Here is a 19,861-nt window from a genome sequence, read left to right on the forward strand (position 1 = left end):
CGGGGGGAAGAAATACAGTAGAAGAAGAATAGACACTGCCTACAGGAAAATTAAAGAGTCCTTTGGAGAGAAGAGAACCACTTGTATGAATATCAAGAGCTCAGATGGCAACCCAGTTCTAAGCAAAGAAGGGAAGGCAGAAAGGTAGAAGGAGTATATAGAGGGTTTATACAAGGGCGATGTACTTGAGGACAATATTATGGAAATGGAAGAGGATGTAGATGAAGACGAAATGGGAGATAAGATACTGCGTGAAGAGTTTGACAGAGCACTGAAAGACCTGAGTCGAAACAAGGCCCCGGGAGTAGACAACATTCCATTAGAACTACTGATGGCCTTGGGAGAGCCAGTCATGACAAAACTCTACCATCTGGTGAGCAAGATGTATGAGACAGGCGAAATACCCACAGACTTCAAGAAGAATATAATAATTCCAATCCCAAAGAAAGCAGGTGTTGACAGATGTGAAAATTACCGAACTATCAGTTTAATAAGTCACAGCTGCAAAATACTAACGCGAATTCTTTACAGACGAATGGAAAAACTGGTAGAAGCGGACCTCGGGGAAGATCAGTTTGGATTCCGTAGAAATGTTGGAACACGTGAGGCAATACTCGCCCTAAGACTTATCTTAGAAAATAGATTAAGGAAAAGCAAACGTTTCTAGCATTTGTAGACTTAGAGAAAGCTTTTGACAAAGTTGAATGGAATGCTCTCTTTCAAATTCTGAAGGTGGCAGGGGTAAAATACAGGGAGCGAAAGGTTATTTACAATTTGTACAGAAACCAAATGGCAGTTATAAGAGTCGAGGGGCATGAAAGGGAAGCAGTGGTTGGGAAAGGAGTGAGACAGGGTTGTAGCCTCTCCCCGATGTTATTCAATCTGTATATTGAGCAAGCAGTAAAGGAAACAAAAGAAAAATTCGGAGTAGGTATTAAAATCCATGGAGAAGAAGTAAAAACTTTGAGGTTCGCCGATGACATTGTAATTCTGCCAGAGACAACAAAGGACTTGGAAGAGCAGTGGAACGGAATGGACAGTGTCTTGATAGAAGGATATAAGATGAACATCAACAAAAGCAAAACGAGGATAATGGAATGTAGTCAAATTAAATCGGGTGATGGTGAGGGGATTAGATTAGGAAATGAGACACTTAAAGTAGTAAAGGAGTTTTGCTATTTAGGGAGCAAAATAACTGATGATGGTCGAAGTAGAGAGGATATAAAATGTAGACTGGCAATGGCAAGGAAATCGTTTCTGAAGAAGAGAAATTTGTTAACATCGAGTATAGATTTAAGTGTCAGGAAGTCGTTTCTGAAAGTATTTGTATGGAGTGTAGCCATGTATGGAAGTGAAACATGGACGATAACCAGTTTGGACAAGAAGAGAATAGAAGCTTTCGAAATGTGGTGCTACAGAAGAATGCTGAAGATAAGGTGGGTAGATCACGTAACTAATGAGGAGGTATTGAATAGGATTGGGGAGAAGAGAAGTTTGTGGCACAAATTGACTAGAAGAAGGGATCGGTTGGTAGGACATGTTTTGAGGCATCAAGGGATCACAAATTTAGCATTGGAGGGCAGCGTGGAGGGTAAAAATCGTAGAGGGAGACCAAGAGATGAATACACTAAGCAGATTCAGAAGGATGTAGGTTGCAGTAGGTACTGGGAGATGAAGAAGCTTGCACAGGATAGAGTAGCATGGAGAGCTGCATCAAACCAGTCTCGGGACTGAAGACCACAACAACAACAAATATGTATGGAAATAGGATATACTTCCTAAGCTCCTTCTCGTCTCCATTCCGTCCATTTCCTTCTCCTCCTCTCTTTTTCCTCGTGCTCCCCCGCCTTTCTGTGCGTCACCTCCTCCCTGCTATCTCTGTCCATCTTTTCTTCTCCCCGCCCCCTCTCTGTCTCCTCCACTTTCCTCTCTCTGTCAATCTTCTCCTTCCCCCTGCCTCTGCCCGTTTCCTCCCCCCTCGTCTTTGTCCATTTCCTCTTCTCCTCTCTCTCTTATCTTCCGCCTTCTTTATTGTTATTGCAAACGAAATCATGACTGAAGCCCGAACAACAGGTGTAGCCGTACTAGGGCACGTATAACAACTCCGAAATACTGTACTGATAGTGGCTAATTACTAGCTGAAATCTGGACCTGCTTTAATAACGCTTGAACGGAAACAACGACTGACCGTGACTCATTATCGTTCTGAAAGATTATCATATTTGCCTTGTACATGCATTTTAGTGTCGTTATGGTCATCAGGCACCTATTTTAGTTGGAGGATCTTAATGTAATGATATCCGTGTTATAGCACAGATGGAGAGAGAGACAGAGAGACAGAAGACGGACAGAGAGAGAGAGAGAGAGTGAGTGAGAGAGGTTGCTTTTTTATTATGTGATGTGATCAATTTTTTGTAACGTCAGAGTACATGATGATTGTGCAAATGATTGTATAATTTTGAATCCCTTCAAAAAAATTTACAATGTCAACCATATCTGCGAGGAATATGTCGAGTCCAGTGAATAAGCTTGTATGACAGCTAAAGTTATCACGTAGACCCATCACTCGATGGGTGTTAAAAATTTCTACTCAAAATCATTCATACCACACATAAGGATACAATACCTTCATCCTCGTTGCTTCAGACGAGTAACACGGTATTTTGTCTAGGTGTAGACAAGATCACTTTAAATGTTTACAAATACAAGGTGCTAGTAAAGCGTACAATCAAGAACACGAACTCGATATAATTAGTAGCAATCTTTTGGAGTCGCTGACATTGTTTGAAATCCTAGAATAGCTTTTCAGAGCTGAAAAAGTGAAACGGAGTAATGAAGTGAAGTCAGTCAGAGGAAAGGAGAAAACTGGATTGGTTGGAATGTGAACGACCTGTGGGTCTATGAAATTACTGCATGCAATGCTGGTACGATTACATCTTTATTGGTACTCTGGTGAGATTTGTAACGTCATTCAGGTGCGTTACTACTTCTGTTGAGTTCTTTGGCAATTGACATGGCGGTAGGCCTTGAAAGAACAGAACTGAGGAGCTGGAATCGTAACATGTTCGTCAAGACTACATGAAACTGTAATAGAAGTGCTTGCTGAACATTATTGGGAACTGGAATGAGATTTTCACTCTGCAGCGGAGTGTGCTCACACTCCGCTGCAGAGTGAGAATCTCATTCTGGAAACATCCTCCAGGCTGTGGCCTAGCCATGTCTCCTCAATATCCTTTCTTTCAGGAGTGCTAGTTCTGCAAGGTTCGCAGGAGAACTTCTGTGAAGTTTGATAAGTAGGAGACGAGGTACTGGCAGAATTGAAGCTGTGAGGAGTCGTGCTTGGGTAGCTCAGATGGTGGAGCATTCGCCCGCGAAAGGCAAAGGTCCCGAGTTCGAGTCTCGATCCGGCACATAGGTTTAATCTGCCAGAAAGCTTCGTTATTGGAAACCATTTGAAGACAGGCAGAACATTTCGGCGGTATTTGAAAAGTAATATGCAACATTTCAGTGCCGGCATTGTACGTATGTCTAGTGAAATTTTAAAGATAATAAAAAATAATAAATTAGGCGCGTCGTTGCTGCTGTTTTTGTTGTTGTTCTTGTTGATCTGCTGGTCTTCACTGAAGCCTCTTCATCCAAATAACTGTTCCAGTCTACATACAACTGAACCTGCTTACTGTATTCGTGGTTACGTATCCGTCTACAATTTTGATCCCTCACATTATCCTTCATTACCAAATCGCCTATTGCTTCAAGCCTTAGAATGTGCCGTATCAACCGATCTCTTTTTATAATCAAGTGTGCCATAAATTTCTTTATTCCCCAGTTATATTCAGTATTTCCGCATTAGTTATTCGATCTACTCATCTAATTTTCAACATACCTCTGTAGCACCATACTTCAAAAGCTTCTGTTGTCTACTTATGACATCTGCTAATCGTCCACGTTTCACTTTCACACAAGGCTATGCTCCAGAAAAACACTTTTAGATGCGACATTCTAACATTTAAATTTGTATTAGAGGTTAATAAAATCCTTTTTTCAAGTTTCGTGCAATCGTCAGTCTGCAGTTTATATCCTCTCTACTTTTGTCATCATCAGTTATTTTGCTGCCCAAATAGTGTTACTGATCTATCACTTGTAGTGTCTCATTTCATAATCCAATACTTTCAGCATTATCTGTTTTGTTTTGACTACATTCTGTTAGTCTTGATTCGGTTTTGTAGATGTTCGTCTCATAATCTCTTTCCAGGACACTATCTATTTCATTCAACAGCTCTCTTAAGTCTTTTGCCGTGTCTGACACAATTACAATGTCATCAGTAAACCATAAAGTTTTTATTTCTTCTCGCTAAACACTAAATCCTCTTTCCAAATTTCTCTTTGGTATCATTCAAATTTTTCTCAATGCACTTATTAGACAGAGGTTACTCACTCTGTCTCACTCCCTTCTACCCACTGCCTCCTTTTCATGTCCTTAGGCTCTTATATCTGCAAAAGTTAAATATCCCTTTGCTCCATGATTAAATATTACAGGAACTGTTGCGATTTAATGTAGGCAATTGGTGGCTCTTGTCGTCCTGGTTCATCTTCCGTCCTTTAAAGCCGGCCGCGGTGGTCTCGCGGTTCTAGGCGCGCAGTCCGGAACCGTGCGACTGCTGCGGTAGCAGGTTCGAATCCTGCCTCGGGCATGGATGTGTGTGATGTCCTTAGGTTAGTTAGGTTTAAGTAGTTCTAAGTTCTAGGGGACTGATGACCACAGCAGTTGAGTGCCATAGTGCTCAGAGCCATTTGAACCATTCGTCCTTTAAACTTAGCTACATTTTAACACGACGACAACGGTTACCACTTCGCAGCTAAGTGGTAAAGGTTCGAAGATGACACCTAACCGCCGAAACCAGCACTGCCAGCTTGCAACTTTGGCCATTATAAATATCAGTTATGTAACTGAAGACTAGAAATTCAGAAAGGGCTAAGTACTAAAAAGAATGTTTGGAGATGCTGAAAGAAAACCAATTTATTCCGTGTAGAAGGTCTTGATACAAATAATACATTACTAAGTCACACTATAGGCCACTGTGACTCGGTACGTAATTCAGAGACTTGACTGAACGACTAGTTCCGTTGACAAGGAGTGACAATAATACCCGCATTTGCAGGTAACCTAAAACCAAATATCGTGAAACATTATAATATTACGTTATTATAGTATTTGTTTTCAGTCATAAGTGTCTCACGTAGATTGATTGCGAAGGATTAATATTTGATGTGCTGATCACATACCTGCGTGCTTGGTTGTTGCTCATACTTTTTACTTCCTGTCTTCTCTTGTTTGAGTAGACTATTTTTAAAGCATTTGGAGTTCTATAAAAAGTACTGAGTTCTATGTAATGAGGCTTGGGAAAATTAATAGTAACACAATTACTTTGTTAAATAATCACGTTCATTCTGATAGCGTGTTTGGCCATGTCTTTTTGTGTCGATTACTTCTTTTCCACGTTATATACTGAGATAAAAAGTAGCACGTAAATTTAACATTATAGAGAAAATTATATTTTATATAATATATTTTTCTGTACATCATTTTCAACCAGTAAAATCTCGCGGTGACATAATTTACGTGATTCTTCTTCTTGTCAGAGTCGGTGGTTTAAATATTTTGGGCTTTAATTGAAGCATTATATTCCGTTCTCTAGCTTTAAGAATAGCGTGAAATTGCCATCTGTGCTGCGCCCCTGTCCAAGCTTTTCAGTAAACGCAGTAAGGAATGCAGTAGCGAGCTGTGACGAGTCTGTTATCAGCACAAGCTAAATGCATCGTACAACAAGCCGTAAGACTGTGCCGACATATGCACACTTTGCTTTCATTCACTTTTTTGTAGAGAAGGTTACAGCATTAGCAAGGCCACACACTTGTTTAACGTTGGAGCCGCGAGCCGCTCGTGAATTGCGAACGTCGGCAGCCCTGCTGAGTATAAAGTAGCCACCACCACGCACGGTTCACTGTCACACCTCACATTTCAGTCCACAAGAACAATGGCTCGCGTTCTCTCACTGGTAAGTACCGACTCAATCCCGCCTTGTCTCTCTCCTCAAGCTCGACTCTGTGAAGTCAAAAAAATGGTTCAAATGGCTCTGAGCACTATGGGACTTAACATCTATGGTCATCAGTCCCCTAGAACTTAGAACTACTTAAACCTAACTAACCTAAGGACATCACACAACACCCAGTCATTACGAGGCAGAGAAAACTGTGAAGTCATTCAAGGTGCCGGTCTTATATTTCACTCTGAAGTCACTTGTCATAACGAATGATTCGGCTTAATGTGTTATTTATTAGATTCTCAACAGATTGAAAGAGACATCAAACGTTTTTCACATTCAAAGAAAGGCATAATTTCCACCAAGCTGTTAGGTTAACGCCGGCCACTGTGGCCGAGCGGTTCTAAGCGCTTCAGAACCGCGCTGCTGCTACGGTCACTGGTTCGAATCCTGCCTCGGGCATGAATTTGTGTGATGTCCTTAGGTTAGTTAGATTTAAGTAGTTTTAAGTCCAGGGGACTGGTGACCTCAGATGTTAAGTCCCATAGTGCTTAGAGCCATTTGAACCATTTGTTAGGTTAACATAGCCTGAAAGACCGGTGGAAATGAGGTATTGCTTCGAACTTATATAGGCTGCGGCGATCATCCAAAATAAGCTCTCCACGTTTCTTTAGAATAGATTTAAATATCTTAATTAATCCATACTAGCAGTTATTTCTCTCTGTCACCAAACTGTCATATGTTATATTCGATAACAGTACAGCCACGATCTGCATAACTTTTTGTGCAAAAATGAATGCAGGAATGCCCCTGATTCTTTGTTTTCTTCAATTTAATGTTTTTAACTACGCAGAACGTTCTTCAGTATTACGGATACTTGTTTTATTTCCATGATTCCACTGTATTATACCATCTGGAATCATAATTTGTTGCTACTCTGTGGACGTACAAATAGTATCCTCAATCCCCGCCCTCAAAAAAATGAAGATGAGTACTATCTATGGTGTCTGTTCACGGGTTTCGAGCAGACAGTTGTTCAAGTGCATCCAGGTTCTCTGTGATCCATGTAGATTTATCCTCTAAGAGTAGTTGTCGTGAATAATATGAGCTCATTGAAAAGGTGGTCAGGAAGTGGACACTGGACGGGAATGCGATTTGCAGTTGGATAACATTTCTTTAGCCATTATAAAGAAAGACGTACACTAGTATGCAGGTTTCATTATCAATAGGCTTCCTGGAGAATCCGATGAGATTTCAGTGTTCTGCATTATTTATTATATGTCCGTTCGTAAATGTTTCTTTAGGTCTTTTTAATTTTTATGATCTTCTTTATTTAGAATTGGTTTCTAAGAGCCCACTGCCAGTAAAAATTATTCATCAACTTGCTCGAATTATTTAATCTTCGAACAAGCTTCGAGGTATAACATCATCAGAGAAAAAAGACAATACAAAAACTTATGACATTCATGTACGAAGATCTTAAAGTAGTTTTATTCTGTCTTGCCATAAAACTACTTTAAGATCTATGTAGAACTATGTTAAATATCTTTGTAATGTCTTTCCTTGGCTTATGAGGTTACAAAAAATTGTGACGAGCAGCGGCCTTAAAATTCTGTTTAGAAGTTTAAACAAACAATCGATGTTCTAAATTCTTTTTCCGATTTGAATTTCTTTTATGAGCTTTCTGTGAATTATGTAGTTTCTCATTAGGTGACTAGGTAGCCACACGTGACACACTTCTATGGGACTCTGTTCATTAACTTTAAGTAAAAAATAATTAACACGACCACAGAAGCGTTAAAAGAATTCCCACAGAAGCTGCTACTCACACGGATACATATTTATCGTTGCTACTTCTGGATAATGGGGTCCTGGGTGCGATTCCCGGCCGGGTTGGGTATCTTCTCCGCCGAAGTACTGTGTGTTTATATTGTACCCATCATCTCCTTATCATTCTGGAAGTGGCGAGATTGGCACTGGAAAGACTGGGAACTTGTACGGGTGCTGATGATCACGATGTTGAGCTCCCCACAAACCAACATCATCATCATCAGGGATACAAAGGCGTTCGTCAGATTGTGTAAAGTGTCCATACGCAATTTATAACTACGTCTTCAAAAAGTATATATATTTCAAATAACTTGAAAATTTTCTTCCGATCCTCTCATAATCAAGTCGAAAGAGGACTTTCAGTGTCGTAGGCAAGCTTCGATCTCACGCTAGAGCTATGTTATTCTTCTGGACTAATATTGATCCTCTCATAATCAACTACCAAGTCGAACTAGGACTTTCAGTGTCGCAGGCAAGCTTCGATCTCACGCTAGAGCTATGTTATTCTTCAGGACTAATATTGATCCTCTCATAATCAACTACCAAGTCGAAAGAGGACTTTCAGTGTCGCAGGCAAGCTTCGATCTCACGCTAGAGCTATGTTATTCTTCTGGACTAATATTGATCCTCTCATAATCAACTACCAAGTCGAAAGAGGACTTTCAGTGTCGCAGGCAAGCTTCGATCTCACGTTAGAGCTATGTTATTCTTCTGGACTAATATTGATCCTCTCATAATCAACTACCAAGTCGAAAGAGGACTTTCAGTGTCGCAGGCAAGCTTCGATCTCACGCTAGAGCTATGTTATTCTTCTGGACTAATATTGATCCTCTCATAATCAACTACCAGGTCGAAAGAGGACTTTCAGTGTCGCATGCAGGCTTCGATCTCACGCTAGAGCTATGTTATTCTTCTGGACTAATATTGATCCTCTCATAATCAACTACCAAGTCGAAAGAGGACTTTCAGTGCCGCAGGCAAGCTTCGATCTCACGCTAGAGCTATGTTATTCTTCTGGACTAATATTGATCCTCTCATAATCAACAACCAAGTCGAAAGAGGACTTTCAGTGTCGCAGGCAAGCTTCGATCTCACGCTAGGGCTATGTTATTCTTCTGGACTAATATTGAATACAGTTTATCTTCCCTTTAACTAATAAATCACCCGGAGCTAACACCCCACGCTCTGAAGGTTCCAAACGAACTTAATTATGCGTATAAACAGTTCATCTACAAGTTTTGCTGAGTGAGTTTACGACTGTCACAATACGTGACGTAAATGGCCGTATCTTTTGATTGCATTGACTTAGAAGGTTAAATCTTTTACGCCTCCAAGGGATCGTAGACCTTAGTATTTGATGTAAATTTCAACTTCTTCTACACCAGTGGTTCCTAACCTTTCTTAGACAGTTACCCCTGAGTTCAATCAGATATTAACAAGTACGCCCGACCACCACCCCACCCCCCACCCCCGTCTGTTGCATCATCCTCCTCCACATATCACCAACTTTAGCGCCTAAACTGTGTAATGAAAGACTTTCCTTGGAGTACTTTTGTTTTTAAAATGATGAATGCTATTTAGTTTGTGTGTGTGTGTGTTGGGGCGGGGGGGGGGGGGGAGAGGTTAGAATGAATGACAGAGGAATTCATAGTGCATCGCAAGTGCTACCCATAACTCCTTCCCAGACAAGAAAGTTCCACAGTGAGTGTAGACACTTCTTACAAAACATACTTCCCTAGTATTACTTTCCATTGCGGCATTTGCTTGACCTGCACACTGCAACCCCATTTAACATCAACCAAATTAAAATATGTGTACTATAATTACTCTTCGTAAATCATTTGACTGCTGCACTCCTTACTTCAAAACTAGGAGAAATCGGAAACTTCAGGCAGTTAATGCTTTCTGTCTGACCAAACACTAGTAGTAATAGTAATAATAATAATAATAGTGATACTGTGTACATCGCTTTCTCCGCTCAGGTACTGCGTGTTGTCCTAATCATAATCATTTCATCCCTATCGACGTGCAAGTCGCCGAAGTGGCGTCAGACCGTAAGACCTGCTGACCTGCTCCCGGCGAACGGTTTACCCGACGGGAGGCCCTAGTCACACGACATTTACACTTCCGAAACGAATAATGAAGCAATTTCTGGAGTACTGCAGGTACTATCTACAATTTGGGGAAGACATTTTCTTAGATATTAACCATTTGTTACGTATACGTGTAATTTTTATCATCAGCGATGTACTAGACAAAGCACAACATACGTGTGTTCTTGCTGGACTATGTGACGAACGTGTAACCTCCACCGCATTAATGTTGCTAACTGAGAAAAAGCAAGTATTGATAACTTACATAATCAGTGTTAGAATTTTACGAAAATGGTGATAATAGTAATTATCGTTTGAAAATAATTTAATTTCATTACTGAATCAGAAACAAATTGTTTACTTTTTACCCTCAGAAAATTTAAATTTACTCCTCAGGGGGTAATTACCTCAGTCTGGGGCTAATGATTTACCACGAAGTGATCCTATGCGGGACCCATTTTCAGCGATTGAGGCACGGAATTATAAAAACGGCCCCTCATATACAAGGTTTCGGATTCGAATCAAATTAGTAGCTTAGTTTGACTGAAAAGTGATGGTACAAAATAACCTACGCGGTGAAGACTTAATTTTTTAGCGCACCACTTAACAGTGGGCATAAAAAAGGGAAAACTGAATTTAACTAACCGTACCAAAAATCTCACCAAGGATAAAAGTGTTTACGTAACGCGACTTACAGTCATTTGCAGTGTAAAACGTGCATGTGGACCCAGTCTGAAATAGTAACATATAAATATAAGGCACCCAATAACCACCCTCTCTGTAGAACAATGCACTGCGACTCTGTCACCTGCGTCAGCACCGAAAACTACTTTTTTTTTCTGAAAAACAGTGAAATAAATGTGAAATATAACATTTGTAGTGATTGCCACAGTTGTCGATGAAAATCATAAAGGAATACCAACCGTGCTAGGCAAATAGTACGTATCACTTTAAGTCGTCGTATTCCAACTACACAGTGTAAGACAGCCTATTTTTGAGAAAATCGCAACCTGTTACAAAAATATCACCCACTTTGCTAGAAGTTGGTCTGAAAGAGTGGCACTACGTACTTTTCCGCCCGTGTAGGTGATGAAGAATTTGTCATTATGAAAGAGAATTTTAACCCCCTATTACTGTCACCACAATCTCATTATATTACATCCAGGTTATTCGTTTGTTGTAATTAACACAAGTTTCCTTCAAAACTGAAACAACCGGCAAAACGCTTTTCTAACATATGGTCTTGCCAAATAATTCAAAATAATTAATATTACTTTATGTAGTCCAAATTTATATATTCTGTATTTAATAGGAATCTTGCATAGATCAAAATACGCTTTAATAAAAATACATTATCGTGCTGATCGATAGAGTGCAGAACCTAGAATGATATAAGTTTTGAAACTGAGTGTTACGATAGAGTTAATTTCATTTCCCAGAATGAATTTCAACTTTGCTTCGGAGTGCGCGCTTATCTGAAACTTCGTGCCAGACAAAAACAGTTTGCCGTACCGGGAGTCGAACCTGGGACCCATGTGCTCCGCGGGCAAGTCCTCCACTGACCGACCCACCAAACCACGACTCGCGACCCGTGGGAAGGGGAAGGAAGGCCTGTGAGGGCGCGTCGTCAGTCGTGCTTGGATGGTTCGGTTGTAGGGCGGCTGTTCCAGGTTCGAGTACCAGTGCATAGTTTTGGTCTGCGAGGCGGTTTCAAATGTCAGTGTCGTTTATAAGACAAACTTTCTCTTCTTCCAATGCAGACTTACTTTTAAGTGGTCGGCTTTAACAGAGGTGCTCACAAGATGATACTCTTAAGGTAACCTACTTCAATGTCAACATCTTACAAAAATGTCGAGTACAGAAATATGCCTCACTATTCAGCGCCTCACAGGCTGCTTCAAGTCATCAAGTTTTCACATTTTTTTTCGTGCACGCATATCCGATTTGCTCCAGTTGAGCTATGGAAAATTCCTGCCCTTTTCCTTATGTAGTCATAGCCCAGTCAACAGAGACCAACACAGCTCGACTTGAGAAAAAAATCGTGTAGTCGCAAATGTTCTCACACTACTAGGTGGGAGTGTCGTGAACAATATACTAAAAACTCTGATCGGTGGGGTGTGAGCGTTGGTATTGTGAGTCTATATGGTATTTTTAATGTTTTTCTCGATTAACATCGAAAGTCGTGGTTTCTAGAGAAAATGTTTCCCTCTACAAAATTAATGTACATTACATTTGTTACAAAAAAGTTCTACACATGTTTAAAAGCACTAATAGTTTCCGCTTTCCGGGGATGCAAATATCGCAGATTATTAAAAATGTTGTTCTGACGGTATCAAATTATTGTTCATCTCTAAATAAGTGGGTTAAAAATAAATATTAAATTTCTGTATCATATCTAAGTGCAGTACAGCTGCATTAAAGGATAAATTGTGTTCTGGGACTGTAACAGGGTGAAGGGTGGAGATGTGTCGGTTAAACGTCTGTGGGAAGATAGGTCGCCGGATTATGTTCATACAATTCCCTCCTCCATAGGTCTCCAAACTGCAGAGCGAGCAGGTGACTACCTATTATCTACCCACTACGTCACAAGAAGCAACAACACACCACGAATAAGAATTTAGCATGTTATTCATGGCACTCCCTTCTAACACCGTGCAAAAATTTGCGTCTAAACGATTGTTTCCCCTAATTTTCCTTCGTTGACTAGACTATGACTTCGATAGGTGTAACCATTTATAACATATGCAGCGGCATAGATGTCTTGAGTTCTTTATACAAGGAGCGGACCATACCTACCCCTTATAACCTATATTTACAATAAGTGGACATTTTCTCACCAGGTTCCATCGTTCCACTGGAGTCTAAGGTTAAATTCTAACTTACCCCTGAACCTCACATCTGAGTCACACGTGTCAATACTCAAACATTATTTTTCTTCTAAGGTAACCGAATTCTTTCACATCGTCTACTACATGTCCAATAGTTTTCATGTTAAATTTGTTGTCAGTCTAATTTCTGCTATTCCTCACTGCTTTTATTTCTGCGATATTCTCTCAGCAAGCACATATTCAGTGCTCACAACGCTATTCATCTCTGCAATAAGTGCTGTAATTCATCGTCAGTTTTTCAGAGGGCAGAAATGTCAACAGTGAAACTAATCATTGATGTCCTTTCACCCCAACTATTATTCCAGTTTCTAGAGCTTCATTGCTCTTCGATGTACGGTTTGAACAGTAAAGGGGGAAGATTTCATCCATGGCTTCCAGTCTCATTATTCCGTCTTGCTTCTCGTAAATATTGTACATTACCCATGTTTTTCACATAGTTTCTCCTTTTTTCGGAAAATTTCAAATATTTTGCACTATTTTACATTGAAGCGCCAAAGAAACTGCTATAGCCATGCGTTTTCAAATACAGAGATATGTCAACACAAAGAATTCTGTGCTGCGGCCTATATAAGACAACAAGTGCCAGGTGCAGTTGTTAGATCGGTTACTGCTGCTAAAATGGTAGGTTATCAAGATTTAAGTGAGTTTGAACGTGGTGTTATAGTCAGCGCACGAGCAGTGATACACAGCATCTCCGAGGTAGCGATGAAGTAGAGATTTCCCCTTACGAGCGTACCGTGAATATTAGGAATCAGGTAAAACATCGAATCTCCGACATCGCTACGGCCGGAAAAACATGCTGCAAGAGTGAGACCACCGACGAATGAAGAGAATCGTTCAACGTGACAGAAATGCGACCATTGCCACACTACTGCAGATTTCAGTGCTGAGCCTTCTGCAAGAGTCAGTGTCCCCAAAAAGGGGACTAAGCTGGTGCACGCTCTGAAACGGTGAGGAGCTGTATGCAGTTGGAGTGATATTGGACCCCTGACAGCTCTAGATACGACTCTGACAGGTGACACGTACCTAAGCATCCTGTCTGATCACCTGCAGCCACTCATGTTCATTGTGCATTACGACGGACTTAGGAAAATTCAGCAGGACAATGCGACACCCCACAATAGCGACAGAGTGGTTCCCGGAGTATTCTGAGTTTAAACATTTCTACTGGCCACCAAACTCTCCATTCATGAATATTATTGAGCATATCTGAGATGCCTTGCAACGTACTGTTCAGAAGAGATATCCAGCCCCTCGTACTCTTACGGATTTATGGGTTCCCCTGCCGGATTCATGGTGTCAGTTCCCTCCAGCACTACTTCAGACATTAGTGGAGTCCATACCACGTCTTGGCGCGGCACTTCTGCGTGCTCCTGGGTGCCCTACACGATATTAGGTAATTGTATCAGTTTCTTCGGCTCTACAGTGTATGTTATAGAACCCTGTTTCTAGGTTGACAGATCCTATGATGGTGTTCGTATTTTTCTTAAGTCTTGCCTGCATTATCAAGGTGGATAATGAGACCATGCGAAATCCCCCATAAAGGGTGTTCCAAAATAACCTACAAATTTGGTAACGTGTATTTCAGACGACGTTAGAGGACTCACAGGCGATCCTGAGACACGTGCCTTTGGAGACCTACATGTTCGTGTATCTTATTGTTTTACAGGTGTGCCTTTTGGCGGTGGCCTGCCTGGCCCTGCTGTGTGGCTGTGAGGCCTCCTACCCTCTGGCCGTCTCACACGGACACGGGTACTACCCGTACAGCTACAAGTACCCTGGCTACGGGTACAACACTGGTAAGTAGCCCTTGTTCTTCACCATATAGTTTTGTTACGAGCTGGAAGAAGATCTGTGTGCGATCCGGAGAAATGTAAAAACATGCGAGGCAATGGTGACCCTATGATTCATCTTAGAGGATTGACTATAGAAAAATAAATCCGCACTACAATTGTAGCACTTGTAGATTTAGAGATAACTTCTAACAATGATGATCAGAATCCACTCTCTAAAACTCTGAAGTTAGCGGGATAAAATACTGGGAGCGAAAAGTCAAGGTGTACAAAGAACAGACTGCTTGTTATAAGAGCCGAAGAAAATGTGTGTGTGTGTGTGTGTGTGTGTGTGGAGTGCGGGGGCAGCAGTGCTTTAAAATCGTGTGAGACGGGGCTGTAGTATATTCTGAATGTTATTCGTCTGTACACTGAGCAAGCAGTAAAGAAAGCCAAAAGTAAATTTTGAAGGGAATTAGCGCTCAATGAGACGAAATAAAAATTTTAAGATTTGTTGATGACATTGTAATTTTGTCAGAGAAGCAGATGATCTTGAAGAGCAGTTGAAGGGAATGGGTAGCTTCTTGAGTAGTAGGAAACTGAACTTCAACATTAGTAATAAAAATGATGGTGGAATGTAATCGATTCAAATCAGGTAACACAAAGGAGATGAGACATTAAAGGCGGTAGATGACTTTTGTTACATTTAGCAACAAGAGAATTGTTGATGATAGAAGCAGAGAGAATAGAAAATACGAGCTGGTAATAGCAAGAAAAGCAGTTCTCAAAAATAGCAATTACTTAATATCGAATATAAATCTAAGTGTTAGAAAGTTTTTTTTTCTAAAGATATTCGTCTGGAGCGGTGCGTTGCACGTAAGTGATACGTGTACGATAGTCAGTTGAGACAAAGAGAGAACAAAAGCTGTTGAGATTCATTGTGACAAAAAAAAGTTGATTTTTAGACGAATAAATCGGAATACCAATGCAGATGTGAAAAACTTAACATACTGTCTTCGGAGAAACTCCGAAATACCTTGACGTAAAACGGAAAGACAACTATAGTTCCAATACTTACACTAGTTCAGTAACTTCACCTATAGCTATTTTTTGTTGGTAAGGAGATTATTTTTCCTGATTTGTGTTTCCTCTCTCACGGGATTATTTGTATATGAATTGGTAGTCCAATGACGCCAGTGGTCCCTCCCTGGTATTACGACGAGTATATCATTGATATCCTCAACAAATTTGCAGCTGTTATTGATATTAAAAGATCTACAATATGTACACGCTGCCTTCATGTACTCCCTCAATTGACACAATTATGTACGAAATAGTGCTTTTGATTTTATATCTGATGAAACAGCAACGTTGTACATCTCATAGCATATGTTGGTTAGTTATTTTATTATCTACAGTTCTGAGAGTTGTGCAGGTGAACCGAAACCGGTCATTTGATTTTAGATCTGATGAAACAGCAACGTTGTACATCTCATAGCATATGTTGGTTAGTTATTTTATAGTTATCTACAGTTCTGAGAATTGTTCAGGCGAACCGAAACCGGTCATTAAAAAAAAAAAAAAACAAAAAAAAAACACTAAAGCAAGCAGCCTTGACGGATGATAGAATATGTCATAGAATATGTCTATTGAAGATGTACTGAATCCAAAAGGGGAGGGGGGGGGGATTGTCGTAGTTTGAACGGGATAACTTGATTAAGCATAGTGAAAATGGGAATTGAGGAAGATATGAAGAAGAGAGAAGAGGGTGTAAAATTGTGGAAGGAAACCAACCCTTGGCTACAGAAATAGCTGAAAGGAAATGTAGGTCACAGTACTTATAGAATGATAACGAGATTTGCACAGAACAGACTACTGAAGAGATCTGTATCACACAAGTCCTCGGAATCAAGAATACAACTGCATGCATGTAATGTTTCATAACTCCACTTTTCTCATGAAGTACATGCTTTGAATGCCCGCATCTCGAGGTTGTGCGGTAGCGTTCTCGCTTCCCACGCCCGGGTTCCCGGGTTCGATTCCCGGCGGGGTCAGGGATTTTCTCTGCCTCGTGATGGCTGGGTGTTGTGTGCTGTCCTTAGGTTAGTTAGGTTTAAGTAGTTCTAAGTTCTGGGGGACTGATGACCATAGATGTTAAGTCCCATAGTGCTCAGAGCCATTTACATGCTTTGAATGATATACAAGGTGTTTCAAAAATGACCGGTATATTTGAAACGGCAATAAAAACTAAACGAGCAGCGATAGAAATACACCGTTTGTTGCAATATGCTTGGGACAACAGTACATTTTCAGGCGGACAAACTTTCGAAATTACAGTAGTTACAATTTTCAACAACAGATGGCGCTGCAAGTGATGTGAAAGATATATAAGACAACGCAGTCTGTGGGTGCGCCATTCTGTACGTCGTCTTTCTGCTGTAAGCGTGTGCTGTTCACAACGTGCAAGTGTGCTGTAGACAACATGGTTTATTCCTTAGAACAGAGGATTTTTCTGGTGTTGGAATTCCACCGCCTAGAACACAGTGTTGTTGCAACAAGACGAAGTTTTCAACGGAGGTTTAATGTAACCAAAGGACCGAAAAGCGATACAATAAAGGATCTGTTTGAAAAATTTCAACGGTCTGGGAACGTGACGGATGAACGTGCTGGAAAGGTAGGGCGACCGCGTACGGCAACCACAGAGGGCAACGCGCAGCTAGTGCAGCAGGTGATCCGACAGCGGCCTCGGGTTTCCGTTCGCCGTGTTGCAGCTGCGGTCCAAATGACGCCAACGTCCACGTATCGTCTCATGCGCCAGAGTTTACACCTCTATCCACAGAAAATTCAAACGCGGCAACCCCTCAGCGCCGCTACCATTGCTGCACGAGAGACATTCGCTAACGATATAGTGCACAGGATTGATGACGGCGATATGCATGTGGGCAGCATTTGGTTTACTGACGAAGCTTATTCTTACCTGGACGGCTTCGTCAGTAAACAGAACTGGCGCACATGGGGAACCGAAAAGCCCCATGTTGCAGTCCCATCGTCCCTGCATCCTCAAAAAGTACTGGTCTGGGCCGCCATTTATTCCAAAGGAATCATTGGCCCATTTTTCAGATCCGAAACGATTACTGTATCACGCTATCTGGACATTCTTCGTGAATTTGTGGCGGTACAAACTGCCTTAGACGACACTGCGAACACCTCGTGGTTTATGCAAGATGGTGCCCGGCCACATCGCACGGCCGACGTCTTTAATTTCCTGAATAAATATTTCGATGATCGTGTGATTGCTTTGGGCTATCCGAAACATACAGGAGGCGGCGTGGATTGGCCTCCCTATTCGCCAGACATGAACCCCTGTGACTTCTTTCTGTGGGGACACTTGAAAGACCAGGTGTACCGCCAGAATCCAGAAACAATTGAACAGCTGAAGCAGTACATCTCATCTGCATGTGAAGCCATTCCGCCAGACACGTTGTCAAAGGTTTCGGGTAATTTCATTCAGAGACTACGCCATATTATTGCTACGCATGGTGGATATGTGGAAAATATCGTACTATAGAGTTTCCCAGACCGCAGCGCCATCTGTTGTTGAAAATTGCAACCACTGTAATTTCGACAGTTTGTCTGCCTGAAAATGTACTGTTGTCCCAAGCATATTGCAACAAACGGTGTATTTCTATCGCTGCTCGTTTAGTTTTTATTGCCGTTTCAAATATACCGGTCATTTTTGAAACACCCTGTATGTGAAACATGTTAGCAGCCTTAGGTTCGAATTTTTGCTTCTGTGTTACTGGTCAATGATTCTGTGTTCTTCAAAACAGTTCTGGAAGTAAATTTACATTTGCCTATTATATTCACGTAACATAATGCGTCTTTCCAAAATGATGCACTAACGGCTATTCATGATTCATATGAATTGTGTTTCAGGTAAACATGGCTATGGTTCCTATGGTTACGCTGGCCATGGATACCCTGTTCGTGGCTATAATAGCCACTACAGTTACCCAGCTCACGGCTATGGTAGTCACTACAGTTACCCCTTGTACAGCCATCAAGGATATGGATATGGCTACAACCACGGGTATGGCCTTGGATACGGCCATGGCCAGAGCCATTGGTGAAGATAAGCGTCTCATCCCTCATCCACCACTCATGATTACTGCGTCTATGACTGCTGAATTGCCAAATCAACACTGCTGCGAAGCTCTCTTTTTGTTGTTCTGAAACCGACACATTATACTCACAGTGACAGTAATTTGGTTCATCTACTTTAAATCATTCAATAAATGCTTGAAGTCTAAAGAAATGCTTGTTTTTAATTTTTAATGTTCGTCATTTACCTTTATTATTCCCTCCGTTGGTCCCCCATTCACTCCACATGACTTTCTGCTCTTCTACTACGAGGGGTGCTTTTCAAGTAAGGTCCGTTTTGTTGTAGACACTAGTAGTTCGCGCACATACCGCAACGAGCGCGTGCGTCGTGTACTGGCATGCCTCAGGAACAACTATGCTCAGTTTCAGCTTGTAGCTAACATGTACGGTTCTGTTCTGTGCTTTCAAAATGTTTAAGACTATCAACTCGCTTGCCGCATGCGAGGTTCGCTCAGTGATACAGTTTTTGCCAGCAAGGAATCTGTCTGCTGCAGAAATTCATCGACAGATTTGCGAAGTGTACGGTGATACTGTTATGAGTGAAAGTAAAGTGCGTAAGGGGGTACGAGAATTCAAAGATGGCCGTGTCAACGTCCATGATGAGGACCGCTTTGGTCGCCCTTCTTTGATTACAGACGATTTGGTGGCTTCAGTTGAAGCGAGGATTCGTGAGAACAGGCGGTTCGCAATACCAGGTCTCTAAAACGAATTTCCTGACATGTCGAGATCAGTGCTTACAACATTGTTTCTGAAGACCTAAAGTTTAGGAAACTGTGCTCCCATTGGGTCGAGAAACTCCTTACAGAGGACAACAAAAACCAAAGATTTGAGTGTGTGATGAAGTTCTTGACTCGTTATCACGAAGAAGGTGACAGCTTCTTGAATCAGATCGTAAATCGCATATCACTCCAGAATCGAAGCAACGGAGTATGGAATGGAGACACACACACTCGCCTGTAAAGGTGAAGGCCAAACAGACTCCATTACAGCCCAAAATCATGGCGTCGGTGATTTTGGGATAGGTATGGTGTTTCGTTGGTCGACATCATGCAAAGAGGAACCACTATCAACGCAGA

General features: G+C 41.3%; 1 protein-coding gene across 1 annotated transcript in view; it reads left to right on the forward strand.

Annotated features, from left to right (window-relative positions):
* The first annotated feature begins 6,010 nt into the window (after positions 1-6,010).
* Positions 6,011-19,861, forward strand: part of LOC126204255 (prisilkin-39-like) — a 38,103-nt gene continuing 24,252 nt past the window's right edge. The window contains exons 1-3 of the mRNA XM_049938646.1: positions 6,011-6,056; positions 14,522-14,651; positions 18,561-18,714. Coding sequence (XP_049794603.1) covers positions 6,036-6,056; positions 14,522-14,651; positions 18,561-18,714 — 305 coding nt within the window. The 5' untranslated portion in view covers positions 6,011-6,035. The remainder of the gene's footprint in view (positions 6,057-14,521; positions 14,652-18,560; positions 18,715-19,861) is intronic.

This window comes from Schistocerca nitens, chromosome 9, assembly GCF_023898315.1.
Source record: "Schistocerca nitens isolate TAMUIC-IGC-003100 chromosome 9, iqSchNite1.1, whole genome shotgun sequence".
NCBI lineage: Eukaryota > Metazoa > Arthropoda > Insecta > Orthoptera > Acrididae > Schistocerca > Schistocerca nitens.